Genomic DNA, 19,898 nt, shown 5'->3' with positions numbered 1-19,898 from the left:
GGCCGCAAAAACCTCTGCTGCACAACAACCAAGCAAATGAGGGCATCCCTCAGCCACCACCACCACCTCGCCAGACAGACAGAGGAAACTCTGAACAGGAAGTGACTTAAAAACCACAACATAGTATTTCTAACTGCATCATTTCAAGTGTTAACCCTTACAAACAGCATTATGGCTTCTTTGCTGCTAGCTAAAGCCTGTGTCAAAAGCCACAAACCTGAAGATCTATGTTTGAATTCAATATGTTGGTATCGTTTGAATTTTATTGATATCGATTCTGCTTATCGATTCCGATTCTTATCAATTCCTTATTCCGATTCCAATAAGATAAAAAAAATCCATTAAAAAGTTGAGTCAAATATTTAAATGTCAAACTTATTTTGTCTTTTGCCTATGGTTTGACCAAAAAATACTACAGAAAAAAACAAAACTAGACTAATATAAATTCCAAACATTAAATTGTTAAAGACAAGTGATAAAATAGGAACAAACAAATCAATTGGCAATAGCATAAATAAATAAAACTGAACAAATGTCAGGTACAGAAATTAAAATCAAACGTTTAAAAACACTGCATAGTTTTCTTTTCATAAATAAAATAGTGATTAATCCTCATTAAATTTATAAACGATATTCAGTCAGTTAATGATTTTCTTTTGTTCTTTGATTAACAATAATGACAGGCGGAATGTTTATTAGATGGATGCCTCTTTAACACCGAACACTGATCTAAAAAATACTGTTATACATGCATTTTCTTTCTCAATCGTTAATCTGAATGGAAATGCACGTGTCTTATCGAATATCCAGTTATTGGAAATTTGGAACCGGTTCTAAAAACCCTACCAATCTGTTTATGTTGAATAGGATTGTTCGGAAGCTGTTTATTTGTGTGTTCCAATATGTATAGTTCCTGAAATGTTTCAGTTCACCAAAAACGAAAATTACCACTTGATTTATTGACCCTCAATCCATCCTAGGTGTATATATCTTTCTTTCAGACGATACAATTGGAGTCATATTAAGAAATGTCCTGGTTTTTCCATTTTTTATAATGGCAGTTAATGGCTATTAAGATTTTGAAGTCCAATAAAGTGCATCCATCCACCATAAAAAGTTCTCCACATGGCTCTGAATGGCTAATAAAGGCCTTCTGCAACAAATCATTGCACTTGTGACCCTGGATCACAAAATAAGTTTGAAAGCTAAATAATTAAGATTTTTAATGTTGAATGGTTTGTTAGTATAGGACAATATTTGGCCGAGATGCAACTATTTGAAAATCTGAAATCAAAAAATGCAAAGAGTACGAAAATATGTTACATTCATTGTAATTTAAAACACGAAAGTGCATTAAACATTATATTACATCAAGGTTTCCCAAACTAGGGTTTGTAAGGGAACTGCAGGGGGTTTGTAAGTTTAATGAAAAGCTAACTATTAATTGAAAAGTCATTGTTTTAAAATAAAACAAAAAGATTAAATATTTTTATTAACATGCATGCCATGTGACCATTAATCAATATCAAATAAACTGTGAATATGCAAATGTGATACTTAATTACTGAAATATTTATTTTAACATCTCAGGGGTACTTAAAGTATATACTTAAAGTATATTTGGCAAATAAGGTTTAGATGGCAAAAAGTTTTGGAATGCCTGTCTCACATGTAAATATTAAATAACATGAATATGTGCATTTTAATGAGTTTAAAGACAAAAGCTTTCCAAAGACATAATAATGCATGGTTAAAAAACCTACAGAGTGATAATTCAAATAAAAATGAATGTGTTGATCAGTAGTGGACACTTAAACCTTATTTTTGTGTCACCACCTGACTAATGACTAGTCTATGCGTGAATGTCCACAAAACTAGACTTTCTGACTTCATATAATCAGTAGGCTATTTTAGAAAGGAACTTTTAAAAGGTGAAAAACAGAAATGAAGGAGTTGTGAATAATAATTTATTGCTATTTTGTGACTAATATGTAATCATGTAACCCATAAAAAGTAACTGTAGTCTGATTACGAGTAGTTTAAAATGTAACTTATTCTAATTACAAGTAATTTGTGGAATTTTGAGAGAACTATCATTTTAACTTAATTAGAAGCAAAAAAAAAAAAAAGAATTTAAGAATTGGAAGAACTATTATTTGTGAAGTACTGTAGAATACAGTCATAGCAAGCCTGTTTTCCATCTTTTCAGCCTTCTGTTCAATTATCTTGATACATGATCTCTATTCATGTATATTCAAACATCCTTGTTTGTTCTTTGGACAGGTCCAATCACTTTTGACCAATCACATTGAGAGCCAGTCCAAAACAAAGACTCGGTTTTCATAAAAACACCAGGACTATATAGACGGCATATTTTGGTTTAACATTGGTAATCTGAGCACTCAAATTAACTGGTCTGGGAGCTGTCCAGACAGAAAGAAAATGGGATGTTGGAATTGTGTAGCTATGGAAAATTGCTTCTGGCAGCCAGAATGTGGCTCTGAAGTTTTCGCTTTTGTCAAGAGAACAATAAACAGCCTCCAGATTATGTGCAGAGCACCCACCTGCCTCCTAACCCTGACCCTACGCGTCTTGGGAGGAAAGTGAAATGAAGTCATGTGACCACACACCCCAATGACTTCTGTCAACAGGTTTTCATTTCCCCAATGCCTGGAGTCTTTCCATTACATCATTAGACAGTGACCTTTGACTTTTCTCAGTGACTGATACATGCATTCTGTCTTAACTGGCCAAATTTAGTCGTGTTTGCTGGTCGCGTCACTCCTACCAGTTTTAGAATCAAGTCATCGTTTACAGACACCTTTAACCGCCCGCTCTTTAAACAGTTACTTCTTTCCCTTCCCAACAGTTTTACGACATCGCCAGCTTTTCCACCATCTTCTTTTAGAGTGTGCCAGCTGCAATAAACTCTATTAGGGTGGGTTACAGATATGCTTCTGTTCGAAGACCTGGCAGAAAGTTGTTTCTGAATTATTCTGTTGGTGGTACAGTTTCAGGCTTCCTTCAACCTCCTAGGGAGGTAGTCAGCATGACATTAAAGTTTAGCAGAGCTGAAAGTATTTATCTTTGCTTCACTGAGGCAGGAATGTAGCTGCAGGCACTAAAAGAGCTTAGAGCATAGAGTATGAAGGTAAGAACACGATTCGTGCACACACCTGAATTGCGCCACACACAGCTATGCTTATTTAGCCGCCAGACTGTGGGCATAGTCCATCCTGCTTGGCCACAGAAAAAAAAAATGTGCATGGACCAACACACGCACAGCACATTGTTAATAACTGACACTCAATAAGATATTAGGCCTATTGACCACATAACATGTGCATTAAACTGAACATATCATATAGTTCAGCTCTATTTCTATATAGTGTGCCGACTTATTAGGAAAAATCATGTTTTGTCCTGTATTTTAAAATTTCTTTATGACTGAGTATTCATAGTATGGAAGCCTGTTTCCGTCACTAAATAGAAAATAAAAAAGAGGTTATTGCAACTTATCTCACAATTCTAACTTTTTTTTCTCAGAATTGTGAGATTGTGCAAGTTATAAAATGAGAATTTCGAGATATAAACTCGCAATTCTGAGAAAAGAAGTCAGAATGGTGTGATATAAACTCGCAATTGTAAGTTAAGTCAGAATTGTGAGATACAAAGTCACAATTGCAAGAAAAAAGACCGAATTGCAAGATACAAAGTTGCAATTGTGAAACATTTCTCCAAATTATGAGATACAAAGTCGTAATTGCAAGAAAAAAATTCAGAATTATGAGATACACAGTCAAAATTGCGAGAAAAAAAGTCAAAATTGTGAGATACAAAGTCGCAATTGTGAAAAAAGTCAGAATTGCGGAAAAAAAAGTCAGAATTACGAGATACAAAGTTGCACTTGTGAAAAAAATCCACATTATGAGATAAAGTCGCAATTGCAAGAAACAAATTCTGAATTATGAGATACAAAGTCGCAATTGCGAAAAAAGTTAGAATTGCGAGATACAAAGTCAGAGTGGCAAGATACATAATTCTGACTTTATAAATCACAATTGTGCGTTTATATCTCATAGTTCTGAGAAAAAAAGTCAGAATTGTGAGATAAAAAGTAACAATTACCTTTTTTATTCAGCGGCAGAAACAGACAACAGAACAAAATTACCATCCAATCACAATTCGTTATCGATTACCATAAAATTTATGTAAACAGGTGAGTGAAAAACAGAGCGAATCCATTCGTCTTAAAGAGACAGCAGCCTAATTAAAATATATTATAATTAATATATAATTATATTGTAATTAAATTAAAAACCTGTCTGTGCCATTAATGTCAATCAAACAAGAAAATAAGTTAAATAAATGTAAACATGTTAAATAAACCTACTGTATTTAAAAAAAGAAAATATTAACAAAAAAAGGACTTTTGTAAAGCACAAATCTAGCATCATGATGAGCATAATCTTCTCTGTAAGGGCATGGGGGGGCTGGCAGCAGCTTTCAGCCCAGTTGGAATGAAAGGTTGTTGACAGACAGGGCACATTACAATCCTCAACACCGGCAACACTGTTTCCAGACGAGAGGGAAAGAGTGTGGACAAGAGAATGAGGAGGAGGGTGGAGAGGGGCAACAAGAGAGCCTACAGTGAAGATTCCCATATAAGGCAAGTCTTCCTCTGAGACTCTGTGCATGTAGTAACGGTACGTCTACTGGCAGGGGGATAACATTCCTTCACCTCCCGTTCCTTCTCTGGGAGTTTTTCATTTCCGATTCGCTGGCTGGCAAGAGGCAGTGCTCCCTTTCATAAGAGTGAGGAGGGAAGGCTGGGGATCCTTCTCTTTTTTGGTTTAAAAAAAAATATACAAACGCTACAGTCTAGCCACTTTCCTGCTGCCCTTCTGTCTGCGAGCTGTCTGCTGTCTGAAAGAGTAAAATAGAATTGTACCGCACCTGCACTGTAAAACACACAGCTGACTAAACGCTATTAGCCAGGTGAAAGTATACAATTACAGAAAAACATCATGATTAAAGCAATTGTTCAAAATCCAGACAGTGCCACAAAAATGTATGTAAGATGGCAAAAAGTGCTTTGTGTCTAAGTCTAATAATAGCAATGCATCACAAAGAATTATGAATATTTTCAATATATGTCTTGCATTCTTTTAAAAGCATATTACATATGTACACAACTGCTCAAATGTTTGGGATCAGTAACATTTTTAATGTTTTTAAGAGTTCTTATATGATCATCAAGGCTGCATTTATTAGAATACCAAACGCAAGTAATATTATGAAATATTATTATAGTTTAAAATAATGGTGTTCTATAATAATATACTTTCAAATATAATTTATTCATGTGATGCAAAGCTGAATTTTTATCAGCCATTACTTCAGTGTCTCATGATTCTTCAAGTTTTTTTACGTTTTCTTTTTCTTTTCTTTTTTGGAACCTTTGATTCTTTTTTCAGGATTCTTGATGAATAAAGGGTTAAAAAACAGCATTTATTAAAAATATAAATATTGCCTTGCAATTTACTAAATTACTTTAATTTGATTTAAGTCTTTACTATCACTTTTTATTAATTTAACACATCCTTGGTAAATAAAAGCATTTATTTCTTTCAAAAGAATCCTGAAAAAAGTATCACAGGTTCGAAAAAAATATTAAGCAGTTATAAATATATATATATAGTTTTTAAGTGACACTGAAGACTAGAGTAATGATGCTGAAAAGTTAGCTTTGTATCACAGGAATAAATTACATTTTTAAATATATTCACATAGAAAACTGTTATTTTAAATTGAAATAATATTTCACAATATTACATTTTTTTCTGTATTTTTTAATCAAATAAATGCAGCCTTGATTAGCATAAGAAACGTCTTTAAAAACCATTACAAATCTTAATGATCCAAAAGTATTGATATTTTCAAGAACTGCTTTTATTATGAAAGTCAATGGGGTCCAAAACAATTTGTTACAATTTGGAAAGACATGAAGGTGAGTAAATAATGACCTGACTTAAATAATGATGCTCATTTATGTGAACTGATGCATAACTTTATCATTATTATCACTGACATTACCATCAACTTTGAATCCTCATAGTTATTTAGAGAACAAGACACTGAAGGCCAAAAGCTAGTCTTATTAAAAAACATGCACACATCTATCTCCAAGACAAATAGCTTAAACTACCACCAAGCACTGCAAGGTAATGCCAAGACTGCACTTTTATTTTGCTATGTGACAGCCCAGGAATGTAGGATGGCAGTGGGTGCAGGTTTAGCGGAGGGGGAGAGGGGAGTGGAGAGCGGAGGGGGCAGGAAACTAGGAAAGAATGCCAGGAATGCCCATGTTTATCCAGCGTTCCATTGAGGTGGAGGCAGTCCACCGCAGCGCGGCGTGTATAAATGAAGCTCAGCTGCTGCTGGAGAATCAGAACACTCCAAGTCCTCCGGAGAGAAGCAACAGTCGCTCGACACGGCTCAGCCTAAACTTCACACCGAAGCTAAACTCTAGCTTTCACTCGACACGATTAGGAGGAACTGGATTCAAAGACTACGCAACGAGATCACCTTGATCAAATCTGAAGAGAAGACTTTTTGTAGGAACAGAAGATTTTCCTTTTTTAAGAGATTGGACAAGAGCTCATCATGCTTTCTGGAATCAATCTAAGAGTTGCTCTGCTGTGCCTGGCTTTCTGTGGATGGGTAAGTCATTTTAACTCACTATTAGGTTATAAGAACCACTATCAGGTATAATGCATGTAGAGAGTTAGTAAGAATCTTGTTTTGTCACAAACACAAACAGCTCATTTTAACTCTCTAAAGGTCTGTGTTAAGCAAGTCTCACAAGAGCATGTCTTGTTCCTCAGGCTACGGCTCAGGAGTGCAGTGGACAATGCCAATGCCCTGAAGATCCACCCCAGTGTTCGCCCGGCGTAAGCCTGGTTACGGACACCTGTGGGTGCTGCCGAGTTTGTGCCAAGCAACTAGGCGAACTATGCACAGAGAGAGACGTTTGCGACCCTCACAAAGGGCTTTACTGCGACTACGGCTCCCCGAGCAACCGTCGTATTGGGGTCTGCACAGGTGAGGATCTTGATGGTTGACATAGAGATAGCTGTTGAGTTGAGTCAGAGTTGTTAATCACCTTCTATCTCCGTCCCGCAGCAAGAGAAGGTGCCACCTGCGTGTTCAGTGGGATGGTGTACCGTAGCGGAGAGTCCTTCCAGAGCAGTTGTAAATACCAGTGCACGTGTCTGGACGGCGCCGTAGGTTGCGTGCCACTTTGTGGAATGGACATCCGACTGCCCAGCCCTGATTGTCCCATGCCCCGAAGAGTGAAGGTTCCTGGAAAGTGCTGTGAGGAATGGGTCTGCGACTCCCCGCACCAGAACACCTTTGTGGGATCAGCTTTGGCAGGTGAGAATTGTTTGATCTTGACCGTTCTCTGAGTCAAAACTGTTGGTGATTATATGACTCATGCATACTCAGACATAGTAATAGAGCTTGGAATGAATTCTGGTGCAGTGATGTAATGATAGGAACAGTGGGGTGACATCATGCTGCTGGAAGGAATGTGTTGAGTAACGTCTTGTCTGGTTTTGTAGCTTACAGAGAGGAGGAGACATATGGACCTGATCCCTCCATGATGAGAGAGAACTGCCTGGTTCAGACCACAGAATGGAGCGCATGCTCAAAGACCTGCGGTTTGGGGATCTCTACCCGCGTCACCAACGATAACCGCGAGTGCCGTCTCGAGAAGCAGTCCCGCCTCTGCATGGTCCGTCCCTGCGAGTCTCACCTGGAGGAGAAAATCAGGGTAAGCAGCAACCTACATACACTCTTAAAAATAAAGGTGCTTCACGATGCCATAGAAGAACTTTTTTGTCTAAATGGTTCCATGAAGAACCTTGAACATCTTGTTACACAAAAGGTTCTTTGTGGTGATTATGAAAAGGTAAGCAAGAAATGGTTCTTTGACTGAATGGTTCTTTCTGGAACCAAAAATGGTTCTTCTATGGCATTGCTTAAAGAATCTACACCTTTTTGGTTCCCCAAAGAACCATTCAGTCAACGTTTCTTTAAAGAGCTATTTCTTTCTTTCCTTTTTATAATCTGAAGAACCTTCTTTCGCCACAAAGAACCTTTTAGGTTCTTTAGATGTTAATGGTTCTTCATGCAACCATTTAGACAAAAAAAGTTCTTCTATGGCATCGTGAAGCACCTTTATTTTTTAAGAGTTAAGAGTGTACCAAACCAATCTCAACTCTGATGCATGTCCATGACGTCTCAGAACTTGATGGCTAACTTCCGTTCCATGTCTTTACAGAAAGGAAAGAAGTGCATCCGCACTCCACGTGTCTCTAAACCCATGAAGTTTGAGATTTCCGGCTGCACCACTACCAAGTCTTACAGGCCCAAGTTCTGCGGCGTTTGCACAGACGGTCGCTGCTGCACCCCTCACAGAACCGCCACCTTGCCCATGGAGTTCAAGTGCCCTGACGGCCAAGTCATGAAGAAGCAGATGATGTTCATCAAGACCTGCGCGTGCCACTACAACTGCCCTGGGGAGAACGACATCTTTGAGTCCATGTACTATAAGAAGATGCTCGGTGACATGGCGTAAGAAGTCGGAGACGGCGACGCCAAGGAGTTCCACACAGAGACTGTCCACTTGAATCGAACAGATATCCATCTCATATCTCAGCACAAAGTACTTGTTTGTCTTTTAATGGTTTGTTGCTTTCATTTTACGTCTTCTCGCGTGTATGTGTTTGTATCTTGTACATGGACTCTGGATTTCTATGCTTTATGTGTATTCATTTGTGATGGATGTCTAAGGCTAGGGGGTGGGGATGTTAAAATGACCGGGCTCTGTTCGGACGCCCCCTAAAGAACAATACTGCACTATAGTTCGACTTTGTGACGCCCCCATGTCACTGATTGGTGGATGACGCCAAGCCCCTCCCCTAAACTGTGGTGGGCAGATTCAGATTCTGAGAGCAAAAATAGTAAGAAACGGAAGGCAGCTTTTAACCCCAGAAGCTAATCGCCTCACCAAGCCGAGAGAAGGAGGACGAAAGAGACAGAGAGAAACTGATGTGCTCTTATGTTTAGGTGATTTCGTCAGCTTAGAGTTGACATGAGACATGAAGTTTGGCTAAGAACTATGAAGGTTAATATAGCACTGAGTGTTTGACTTCGACTGTCTGGCCCTTCCTGATGGGAGAGCGTCAGTACCCCTGTCAAAAAGACTGGATGAATTGTAGCTTCATTCTTTTTTTTATTATTCTATTTTTTGAAAAGCTGTAAATAATGTACATATTTTGTACAGCTTAAGTTAATTTAAATTCAAAGCATTTGATGTCTTTCTTATTTTCTCGCTTCACCATGTTTAATGATAGCTTCATGTGCTGACTTGACTGTTCTCCTTACAGTTTGTCCAATATTTTATTGAGAAGTGTGACCAAAAAGTTACATGTTTTCACTTTTGTAGTTTGAAATAAAATATTATATTTTTTATATAAACATTGCCGTCATATGAGTCATTTTCACCCTGATACAGAGCCTCTCTAAATGGTGTCAGCAGCACGTAAAGACCACTACATTTTCACAAAGGGCTCTCATGTTCACACTTACTTCAATGCCATTTTTACATTATCACTGGGGACCACACACATATGTCCACATACATGGGTCAAAGGCTTTAAGATGTCCACATCAAAAGGGATATTATGTCCATAGAAGCACATTAAATGTAAGTAAAGTATCTACTTTTAAGGTTTCAAATAAGTTTTGGAGAATAAAATGTCAAAATGTGGTTGAAATAATTACATTGCCATTCAGTGCAACACATTATTTATGTAAAAATTCAAACAACATGCTTATTCAGACTTGTACATTTTATATAAAAGAACAAGGGAGCATATTAAATTCTATTGTGTTTTAAATGAGTAAAAATTCTTATTGACAAATGGGCAAAATAAAAATAAAAAGTAGAATTACAACTAATTAGTATTTGGGGTGAAAGTAAATCATCTTTTAATGTCATAAATTGATTTTTGTTGTAAATATGCCTTACAAGATTGATGAAATTTTAGTGGGCATCTTTTTTGCTCAGAAAAACTAAAACAAAAATGCTAATAACTTAAACAGAAAACTTTTATTTATTTATTTGGAAAAACAACAACAATTTAAAGCAGTATTACACTTATTGTTTTTATGCTTTTGTCTTTGACCCACATACATATATACATAATATATGAAACAGACAATGGTGCATAGACACTCTCAATAGCACAAGGTGTGCATTTTTTATAACACAAATATACAACTGATATCAGTAATTTTTTTTAAATGTTTTTGAAAGACTCTTGAGCTTTTTTTGGGATTGTTCAATAATTAGAAAATTCAAATGTTTAAAAACAATGTAAATGTATGTACTGCACCTTTTGATCAATTGATGGCATCCGTGCTGAATAAAAACTATTAAGGTACAAAAACAAGGTTTACAGGAACCAGATAAAAAGCACACAGTGAAACGGATGATGTTTGATGAAAAGAAAAACATGTATCATGGATACACACACAAACCGTGTGTGAGACAAAGTAAATATTCAGTTAAATTTACGATAAGTAGTAAGTATTACGTAATAGTAACCGTTTTAAGAAGGGACAGTAACAAAAATGTGTATCTATTTGAGGCTGTGAGTTTCAACTTATTGACAATGTCCAATTATCGAGCACATTGGCATCAGAAATAGAATATAAACACGTAAATAATAAAAACACGTGCTGTTAATGATGTTGATACAACATCTCTGTTAGCTCTGAGAAAACACCCATCTTTTTAAAATGATTATTAAAAAAAACTTACTTAATTGCTTGATTTCGGACTGTTTTGCCACTGAGGAAGACACAAGTACAAGGATTTGATCTGTGCAAACAAATGAAGTTATGTAGCGCCATCTAGTGTATCGACTGTGCTAGTGAAATGTTTATTTAGAGGCTGTACACTGTAGATTGATTTCTAATTTCTGGAAATTAGATACATTTCTAACTAATTTGATAAAAAATAAAATAGAGACTGTATTACCTTTAATCTATAGGACTTACTTTTACGACAATAGAAATAATGCATTAATACAAAAGGTAGCATTTTACACTTATAATAAATAGTCATAAAACAATAGTTACTATGTATTCGATTACATCAGGGGTCACCCAGCTTGGTCCTGGAGGGTCACTGTCCTGCAGGGTTCAGCTCCAACTTGCCTCAACACACCCAGCTAGAAATGATTAATGTTCTGGGAATGTTTTCAGCGGCCAGTTTTATTTTAGTTCCAAGGATGTTCTGCTAAAAGTTAGAACATTCTACAAATTGTTAGAACATTATCCTCTAACATTCTAATAAAGCTTCCCATCACATTAGATGTTTGGTTGAAATTTTGTATAAAAGTTAAAACCTGACCTTTGTTTGATGTCAAGCTCCAGCATCATCATAAATCTCCAGCTTCACTTAATATAAACCAGATTGACTTTATTTCTGTCATACATTTAAACTCAGCCTGAACCATTGCATTGCTATAATAAATAATGTGCAACCAACATTATAGATTTGACTAAATAAAACATCAGATTACTACATGATGATGTCTAAACCATCAGCATGTAACCAACATCAGCATCGGTGGTTTTGGTTCATGTTGCAGAATATTACGTTGTTTTTTTAATTCAGTGTGGGGAAGGTCATCATTAAAATGTTCAATAAAATAGAATTTAAAATAGTGTGCAACAGACTAAAAATATTTTTAAAAACAGTTTCTGGTTTTGTGGCATTGCAGGGTCCAAACATATTTTCTATTTAATGTGCTAGGTGTGCATTTACCAGAAGTGGGACCAAGTCATTGTTTTGCAAGTCACAAGTAAGTCTTGAGTCTTTGCATTCAAGTCCCAAGTCAAGACAGGCAAGTCCTCAACTTTAAGCTTCAAGTCCTAAATAAGTCTTTAGTGCTGTTTGCCCAAATTAGTGTCTCTGTATTAATTACTACAGTAAATTTTAAAGCCAATAATAGTCTATAGTAGTTATCAGTATAAAAGATAGGCTATATAATAATTAGTGGTGTTTCATTAAGGAATTAATCATTGTTTGTAAAAAAAATTTATAGGCCTAATTGAATTAATAATTAATTTTAAGTCCACTGTTTTATTTGTTAAGGATTCGGTGATTTTAATGAATCAGTTGAGTCAAATATTTAATAACTTGCTAATACGTAATATACAGACATTCATTTATCGTGAATTAATCCATTTCTTGAAAGACATGAAAGTGACTGGCTGGTAAACAGAAAAAAAATAGAGTGAAATTTATATGTAGGCTACATATTTCATGTGTTTTTTTGACGTGAAAAGAAAATCTAATTATGTTTGACAGGTTTAGCCAATAATTTGTTCATCTGTTTCTTATTATTACAAGTGGTTTATAGTGATTATGTGTAATTTAAATGTCTAAAATATTAAATATCCTAAACATTATGTGGATAAAAACAATACAAGCACTCACTTTAGAAATGGGAATTCTTCTCTGGCTCAGTGCCAAAAGCTGCGCTAATCATACCAGTGTGATCATACATTTTAGTAACCAGGCTATATTGATCAGAACACTCGGTTTTATTGCCGAGTCACAGGGTTCAAGTCCAAGTAAACTCTCGAGTCATTCTTGTCAAAGCCTAAGTCGAGTCGCAAATCTTCTTTGATTAAGTCAAGTCACAAATTCATGCAACTCAAGTTCACAACTCTGGCATTCACTATAGAATCTTATCAAAGCCAGTTACTTTCATGATGTAAACTTCTTTTTTTATACTCTTCAAGTCAAGTCAGCTTTATTTATATAGTGCTTTGTACAATATAAATTATGTCAAAGCAGCTTTACAGTGTCAAACTGGAAAATAGTTTGCCAGTAATGCAAGAGGACAATAACAAACAGTCCATTTCCAATGGTAGGCTATCTGTGCAATCAAGCTGGCAATATTTCCAGAAATTAAGGGTCCCCAACTGAGCAAGCCATAGGCGACAGTGGCAAGGAACCAAAACTCCATCGGTGACAGAAATGGAGGAAAAAACCTTGGGAGAAACCAGGCTCAGTCGGGGGGCCAGTTCTCCTCTGGCCAGACCAAACCAGCATTATGTGGTTTAGTTCCAGGCTGCAACACAAGTTTGTGCAAAGGACATGTCTGGTTCTCGTGGTCCTATCTTGATGGCAGTCTAGTTGACGAGGTCTCTCTCTAGGGCTCATCTAGTTGACATGGACTCCGCTGACATTCAGTCATCTCTAGGTGTTGATCCACCATCTGGTCTGGACACAGGCCGGATCTGGATCTCGGCATGAGAATGAAACAGAACAATATTATCGTAGATGCCATTCTTCTTATGGATTACAAGTATGGACCTGTTCGCCGCATACGCGTGTCCGTTAAGTCTACGAGACCGTAGGGTGTCCGATTCTATAGCAAGCTGTTGTGACTTTTATTCCCTCTAGGGATATGACTTCTTGATATCAGCAATTATATTTTCACTGTAGTTAAAATGTTTATTCTAGATATCAAGAATCTAATTGTTGATATCAAAAATTCAGTTGTTGATATCTGTAATTGTATTTTCACTAGTGAAATGTCTCCATACACTGCCATTCAAAATCAATTGTTGATATCAAGAATTCAGTTCTTACTAGTAAAAACGTTTTTTTTTTATATATCAGCAACCATGTGGTTACTAGTAAAAATGAATGTTCTTGATATCAAGAATGTAATTGTTGATATCAATATTTGTAGTTCTTGATATCAAGAATCTACAGTAATTGTTGATATCACGAATGTAATTGTTGATATCAGAAATTACATTCTTGATATCAAGAACTACAATTTTTGATATCAACAATTAGATTCTTGATATCAACAATTCCATTTTAACTAGTGAAAATATAATTGTTGATATCAAGAATGAACATTTTCACTAGTGAAAACTGAATTGTTGATATCAAGAATGAACATTTTCACTAGTGAAAACTGAATTGTTATCAAGAAGTCATATCCTGAGATGAAATAAAAGTCAAAATGGCTTGCCATACCGATTCATCATTTTAGATATGCACCCTCGATGCGCACTTCTGCCGAGCCAAATGACCAGAGTTTTGAGATTGCAGCGGAGTTGAAGGACTATGGGATGTGCTGTTTTGTTGTAATTTGGATGTGCCATATTACAACAAAATGCTGAATAAAAACGAAAAAGTATATCGTTTTGAAAGCCTATTGTGTGAAGTTTTTAAGTTTGGCACAGCAAGGTGCGTCATTTGACGTCACAGCTTTAAAGCTCATTTGAAGCAGTGATGTCAAATGGTGCATCAGGTTCACAGATGTCTGACTTCAATCAGCATTCTAGACGATATTTCCAAGTAGGAGGTGAGGACAATCAGAATTTCGAGTTTGGAGTCTAGAACGCAGAACATAAGAACTCCAAATAATGACAAACAATAAGTTATTTAATTATATTCATTGGTTTATTTTTATGTTTCATAATACCTAATCAATATGTTCCTTTTCATAACCACGGGGAGGATTAAAAGGGACAGTCCCTTGATATCCCTCTTCAGAAACTCCAAATGGCACTACAAAATAGAAGACACACATTTACACAGTATTGATTTTCCAACTCTAATTTAACTATATTAAATAAAGACTGTAACGATAAACTGTTAAAATAGAAAAAAGTATGGACTTTTTTGCACACAGGGTAAAATAATAAATAAACATACCGTCTCTGTCTTGATCATCCTGTGTTATATTAACATAGCCAGCAGAAAGGATGACGAAATCTCCTTTAAAATCTGCACACTTGGGGTTAAAGTCATCATAGTCCAACTTCAAATCATCGTAGAGAACCCATCGATCGAAGACGTTTAAGCCAGCGAGTATATGAGTAAAACAGGAAGTCCTCGTCAACAGCAGAAATTGGAGTTCGAAGGTCCTTAAAGAAAAGCAGTTAAAAAGGCATCAGACGCGCTCGGTGCTTTTGGCTTATATTCAGTGTTTTCAACTAAATACAAATAATGTTTTAGTCTAATTATTAACAAAAAAGACATTTGTTAAATACACACTGATGTTTGTGAGTTCTGCGGCAATAAACCTTTCAGTTTAAATCAGTTAGGTGCTCCAAAATATCTATAAAAGCGTACATTTATATAAGATGATTTGTGACCCTGGACCACAAAACTAGTCTTAAGTCGCTGGGGTATATTTGTAGCAATAGCCAAAAATACATTGCATGGGTCAAAATTTTTGATTTTTCTTTTATGCCAAAAATCATTAAGAAATTAAGTAAAGATCATGTTCCATGAAGATTTTTTGTAAAATTCCTACTGTAAACATATCAAAATGTAATTTTTGATTTGTATAATATGCATTGTTAAGAACCTAATTTGGACAACTTTAAAGGTGATTTTCTCAGTCTTTTTGATTTTTTTGCATCCTCAGATTTCTGATTTCAAATAGATGTATCTCGGCCAAATATTGTCCTATCCTAACAAACCATACATCAATAGAAAGCTTATTTATTGAGCTTTCATATGATGTATAAATCTCAGTTTTGTCAAATTTAACCTTATGACTGGTTTTGTGGTCCAGGGTCACATTTATGTTTTTGCAAATGCATGCAAACCATTAAATGTGACGCATAATGTAAACAACTAAAAGCAATGCAGGACCCTCCAAAGGTGAGCCTAAGGGGTACCCTGAGCATCAAAATGTGGCGCCAAAGGGTCCTGACCAAGCGTCAGTACGATGACCAGGATCAAACCTGGGTCCCCATGAGCTAGTAGCTCACACAGTAAAGCTGCTACTTGGTCTGAAAAGTCAAAGAACCACTGTATGAAATGAATTACCTGTTATAATCGTCATTAACATATAGGGGTGGTGCTATATCCAGTAGCTGACGTGTGTCCACTAGAACAAGCAAAGGATTGGGATCGTTGAAACCCAAGCCATGCACGTCTCCAAGATGTTCAAATTTACTGGAGTAGAGAAAAGAAAATGTTAAATGATGGGCCTCAGGATATATTTGACTCAAAATTGGATGCTGAATCCACAATTAAGGCTGATGTGCAGTCAAAACAGAGTTACAAAGAAAGACACACAATGCCATAATGCTTAAGAAATAAATCAACGTTTCAGACACCTATGTATTCATCATGCAATAAAAAAAGAACACACCAGCAACTATCAAATAGGAGACACACAAAAATGGTAAACAGGAAAAAAATGGCCTACATTAGAGATCATACAAAAATACCAACAACTGAAACGGAACCCCAAAAAAGTAAATATCATAAACAATATATAGAAACTGCCTAAATATAGATAATTGAAACATTACATAATTAATATCCTAAACATTTAGTCTAAAGAGGATTAGATGTAGTGGTCTGCTGTTCTCTTCTTTTGTTGCTGATATGTATACACATATTTCAGTCGCTACAAAAGCTGAGTCTACACTCTTAAAGGTGCTTCAAAAGGTTCTTCAAGCTATGCCATAAAAGAACCATTTTTGGTTTGACAAAGAACCATTTAGTCTGAGGTTCTTTAAAGAACCATTTCTTCCATGCCTTTTTATAATCTGAAGAACCTTCTTTCACCACAAAGAACCTTTTGTGAAACAGAAAGGTTCTTCAGAAGTTAAAGGTTCTTTATGGAACCATTTAGACAAAAACGTTCTTCTATGGCATCGCAAAGCACCTTTATTTTTAAGAGTTTTTTTATTTATTTTTTATTTGATAGATCAAGTTGAGAAAGGACAAAGTATGAGCTTGAAATGAATTTACCTCAAGGAATTCTGGCTCACTTGTTTAGCAGGTAGTGAGCTATGGTATTTGGGCAAAACAAGTTCATTAAACATGTGCAAATGATTCTTTGGCTCACTCCAAGCATCAATTACATACTTTTCATTATCAGATCTATCGTTGGTCACTTTGAATGTGGGACAATCAAGCCCCCCAAAGAGCCAACATGCTTTGGCCTCATTATACATTTTATTTCGTATGAAGACCATAGGTGCCCTCAGCTTTACAAAAGAATTTAAAAGAGATGCAATACACTCATATTTCGTATAGCAAATATATAAGGCCATCAAATATGAATCAGGGACGCACATGTTAATAAACTTGAATGGGCCAAATTGTCCATCAGCTCTTAAAGAGACAGTGTCGATGGGCAAATATTCAGATCTAGAAGGTAAAAAAGATATGTTTTAGGTACAGGTAATGAAGTAGGAATTACTACTAAGCAGCACATTACTCTTTTTCATTATTTTATAACTACCTTGTTGGGTTGTTTGTCAGCAATTCTTCGACTGTATTGGAAACAACATGAATCCACAATTAATGTGCACATTTAAATTGAATGTTATTTCATATTTCATATATTTTGAAATTATTCATACCCCTTCATTTTTTCACATTTTGTTATGTTGCTGCCTTATGTTAAACTACTTAAAAAAATCTACATCAATCTACACTCCCTACTCCATAATGACAAAGCAAAAAATAGGTTTTTAACATTTGTGCAAATTTATTAAAAATAAAAAACTGAAAAGAACTCGTTGCATAAGTACTCATACCCTTTTCTGGGACACTCGAAACTTAGCTCAGGATCATTCATATTGCTTCTAGATGTTACTACACTTGGAGTGGAGTTAAACTGAGGCAAATTTATTTGAATGAGTATGATTTAAAAAGATTTATGAATACTTATGCAATGTACTTATTTCAGTGTTTTATTTTTAATAAATTTGCACAAATATTAAAAACCTATTTTTTGCTTTGCCATTATGGAGCAGGGAGTGTAGATTGATGTGGGGAAAATTATTATTATTATTATTATATTATTATATTATTATATATATATTATTCAGTTCTAATATAAATATTTTTTGACTGTTAGTTCATACCTTTTCCCAAAAGATTGCCGTATTCTTGTGTTAGACAAGAATTCACATCGTCACTGTTAGAAACAAAAGAATTATATATAAGCAACATATTAAGGATTTTGCATATCTAATTTCAGATGTTAAGAAATTGCAACTTATAAATGGCTTAATTTTACACTCTTACAAATAAAGTTTCTTCACGATGCCAAAGAAGAACCTTTTTAGTCTAAATGGTTCTATAAAGAACCTTTAACATCTGAAGAACCTTCCTGTTTCACAAACGGTTCTTTGTGGCAAAACAAGGTTCTTCAGATTATAAACAGGTAAGAAAGAATTGGATCTTTAAAGAACCTTTGACTGGATGGTTCTTTATGGAAACAAAAATGGTCCTTTATGGCATTGCTTGAAGAATCACCTTTATTTTTAAGTGTGTAGCTGCCTCTTCATATTAACCTTCTAAAAGAAAGAGAAAGTTTTTAACCTCACTAAAATTACACACATCAGATTTAGGAGCAGCTTAAAAACAAATCAGTTTTTCAATGAACTGCTCTTTTAACAAGATTTATTGCTGGATGCTTACAGTTTTTTACAGACGCTAGGACTTAGGTCACTTTTGCAAAACTCTTCACACAATTCTCCTAACTGACTTTCAGCTTGGCAAAGCAGCTCATTTCACATTCAAAATGCACTACAACTACCAAAACACTTTATTCAGGTCTCAAATAAACTCATTCTTCCAGAACACTAGCAAAGGTTGACAGCCGACAAACACACTTTGTCACCCACAAAACAATGAGCTAAAAAACACTAACAACACGTAGCATTACACACTGTTTTCTTGTGTAAAACAAGGACACATCTCTGTTTATAATTGCAATATATATTGTTTATAACTGCAATATATGTTACTGGAATGAATCAGACATGATGCAGAATTCGTCAATATTTTATGTTGTTTATTTATTTATTTATTTTTGCACTAAGTAATTCCAAAATACAAGAATTTGTATACACACCATCCACTGTTACAGATACAATAGTAATGCTAATCTACTCGCATTTTTAGATTTGAAATATGTTTCAATAAAATATTGCTGTTGAATTTTGCTGTCTTATTCAGTTTTGCATTATGTTATTGTTTGGAACATAAGTTTAACAGTTTTGAAAACAGTATGCAAGCATGTGCAAAATGTCCTGTACGTACAAAGATTTTTGTCAGTTGTTGTGTCTGAGTGAGAAAAGAATTCATGAAATTTGAGAGATGTAGTCACTGAATGCAGTTTGTGCCAAAACAATGATAACTGATCCTCAGTTTAGCCCACATAGCGGCCACGTCCTAGCGTCTGTAAAAAACTGTAATGTACTCTCTGAACACTTCCTGTGTTGAATAAAGAAGATACATGTATAATCTTTCAAACAATATAGCTCCAAGGATGTTGCTGTTGCAAAACATTAACTTTCTTTAAAAAGTATAACATTCCATTTACCTGGATGTTGTGTTTTCCATATTTGAGCACCTGTAATTCATTCAAAACCGCCGGTAAGGAATGCTGGGTCGTAAGAGTTTTGTTTAACCCGGAAGAGAAGCTCTTCATTGCCACGTAACAGGAAAAACATAAAACAAATGACGTATTAAACAAGCCTGCAAGGCTATTTTTAGATTGTATGTTATTCAGCTGTTCATTGTCAGGTAATATCATATAATATAATATCAGTATGGGCCTTGGCATGTTTCTTAGCATTACTCAATAACAAAAAGTTTCAAATTACTGTCTTTTTAGATTTGTGCTGTGATTTATTGGGCTTTACTACATTTCAGGAATTATTGTTTTACTGAATGAAAGAAATTAGCAGAATTATTTTGAATGTTGTTCAAAGTATTACCTATTTTAGAATTGCTGTCACAT

At 35.3% G+C, this 19,898-nt stretch overlaps 2 protein-coding genes across 2 annotated transcripts; one reads left to right on the top strand and one right to left on the bottom strand.

Annotated features, from left to right (window-relative positions):
• Positions 1-5,621: 5,621 nt before the first annotated feature.
• Positions 5,622-9,546, top strand: ccn2a (cellular communication network factor 2a). The gene is made up of 5 exons (XM_073816771.1): positions 5,622-6,723; positions 6,888-7,104; positions 7,186-7,437; positions 7,626-7,837; positions 8,348-9,546. The coding sequence occupies exons 1-5, from the start codon at positions 6,667-6,669 to the stop codon at positions 8,642-8,644; spliced, it is 1,035 nt and encodes a 344-aa protein (XP_073672872.1). The 5' UTR covers positions 5,622-6,666; the 3' UTR covers positions 8,645-9,546.
• Positions 9,547-12,668: 3,122 nt separating this feature from the next.
• LOC141283724 (uncharacterized) lies at positions 12,669-19,584 on the bottom strand. The gene is made up of 7 exons (XM_073817039.1): positions 19,479-19,584; positions 18,013-18,065; positions 17,385-17,415; positions 16,889-17,290; positions 15,953-16,081; positions 14,828-15,039; positions 12,669-14,680 (listed from the first exon to the last, which is right to left on the bottom strand). The coding sequence occupies exons 1-7, from the start codon at positions 19,517-19,519 to the stop codon at positions 14,595-14,597; spliced, it is 954 nt and encodes a 317-aa protein (XP_073673140.1). The 5' UTR covers positions 19,520-19,584; the 3' UTR covers positions 12,669-14,594.
• Positions 19,585-19,898: the final 314 nt, after the last annotated feature.

The sequence above is a fragment of the Garra rufa genome, chromosome 13 (assembly GCF_049309525.1).
Source record: "Garra rufa chromosome 13, GarRuf1.0, whole genome shotgun sequence".
In the NCBI taxonomy this organism is placed as follows: Eukaryota; Metazoa; Chordata; class Actinopteri; order Cypriniformes; family Cyprinidae; genus Garra; species Garra rufa.
This window is presented reverse-complemented; position numbering and strand designations above follow the sequence as displayed.

Excerpts from the sequence above, each read along its gene's own strand:
- ccn2a (XM_073816771.1), top strand. The coding sequence starts at position 6,667 with ATGCTTTCTGGAATCAATCTAAGAGTTGCTCTGCTGTGCCTGGCTTTC. Across the intron at positions 7,105-7,185 it reads TCGTATTGGGGTCTGCACAG|CAAGAGAAGGTGCCACCTGC; the intron begins GTGAGGATCTTG and ends TCCGTCCCGCAG. Across the intron at positions 7,438-7,625 it reads TGTGGGATCAGCTTTGGCAG|CTTACAGAGAGGAGGAGACA; the intron begins GTGAGAATTGTT and ends CTGGTTTTGTAG.
- LOC141283724 (XM_073817039.1), bottom strand. The coding sequence starts at position 19,519 with ATGAATTACAGGTGCTCAAATATGGAAAACACAACATCCAG. Across the intron at positions 17,416-18,012 it reads CGGCAATCTTTTGGGAAAAG|TCGAAGAATTGCTGACAAAC; the intron begins GTATGAACTAAC and ends TTTCCAATACAG. Across the intron at positions 15,040-15,952 it reads GTTAATGACGATTATAACAG|GACCTTCGAACTCCAATTTC; the intron begins GTAATTCATTTC and ends CTTTTCTTTAAG.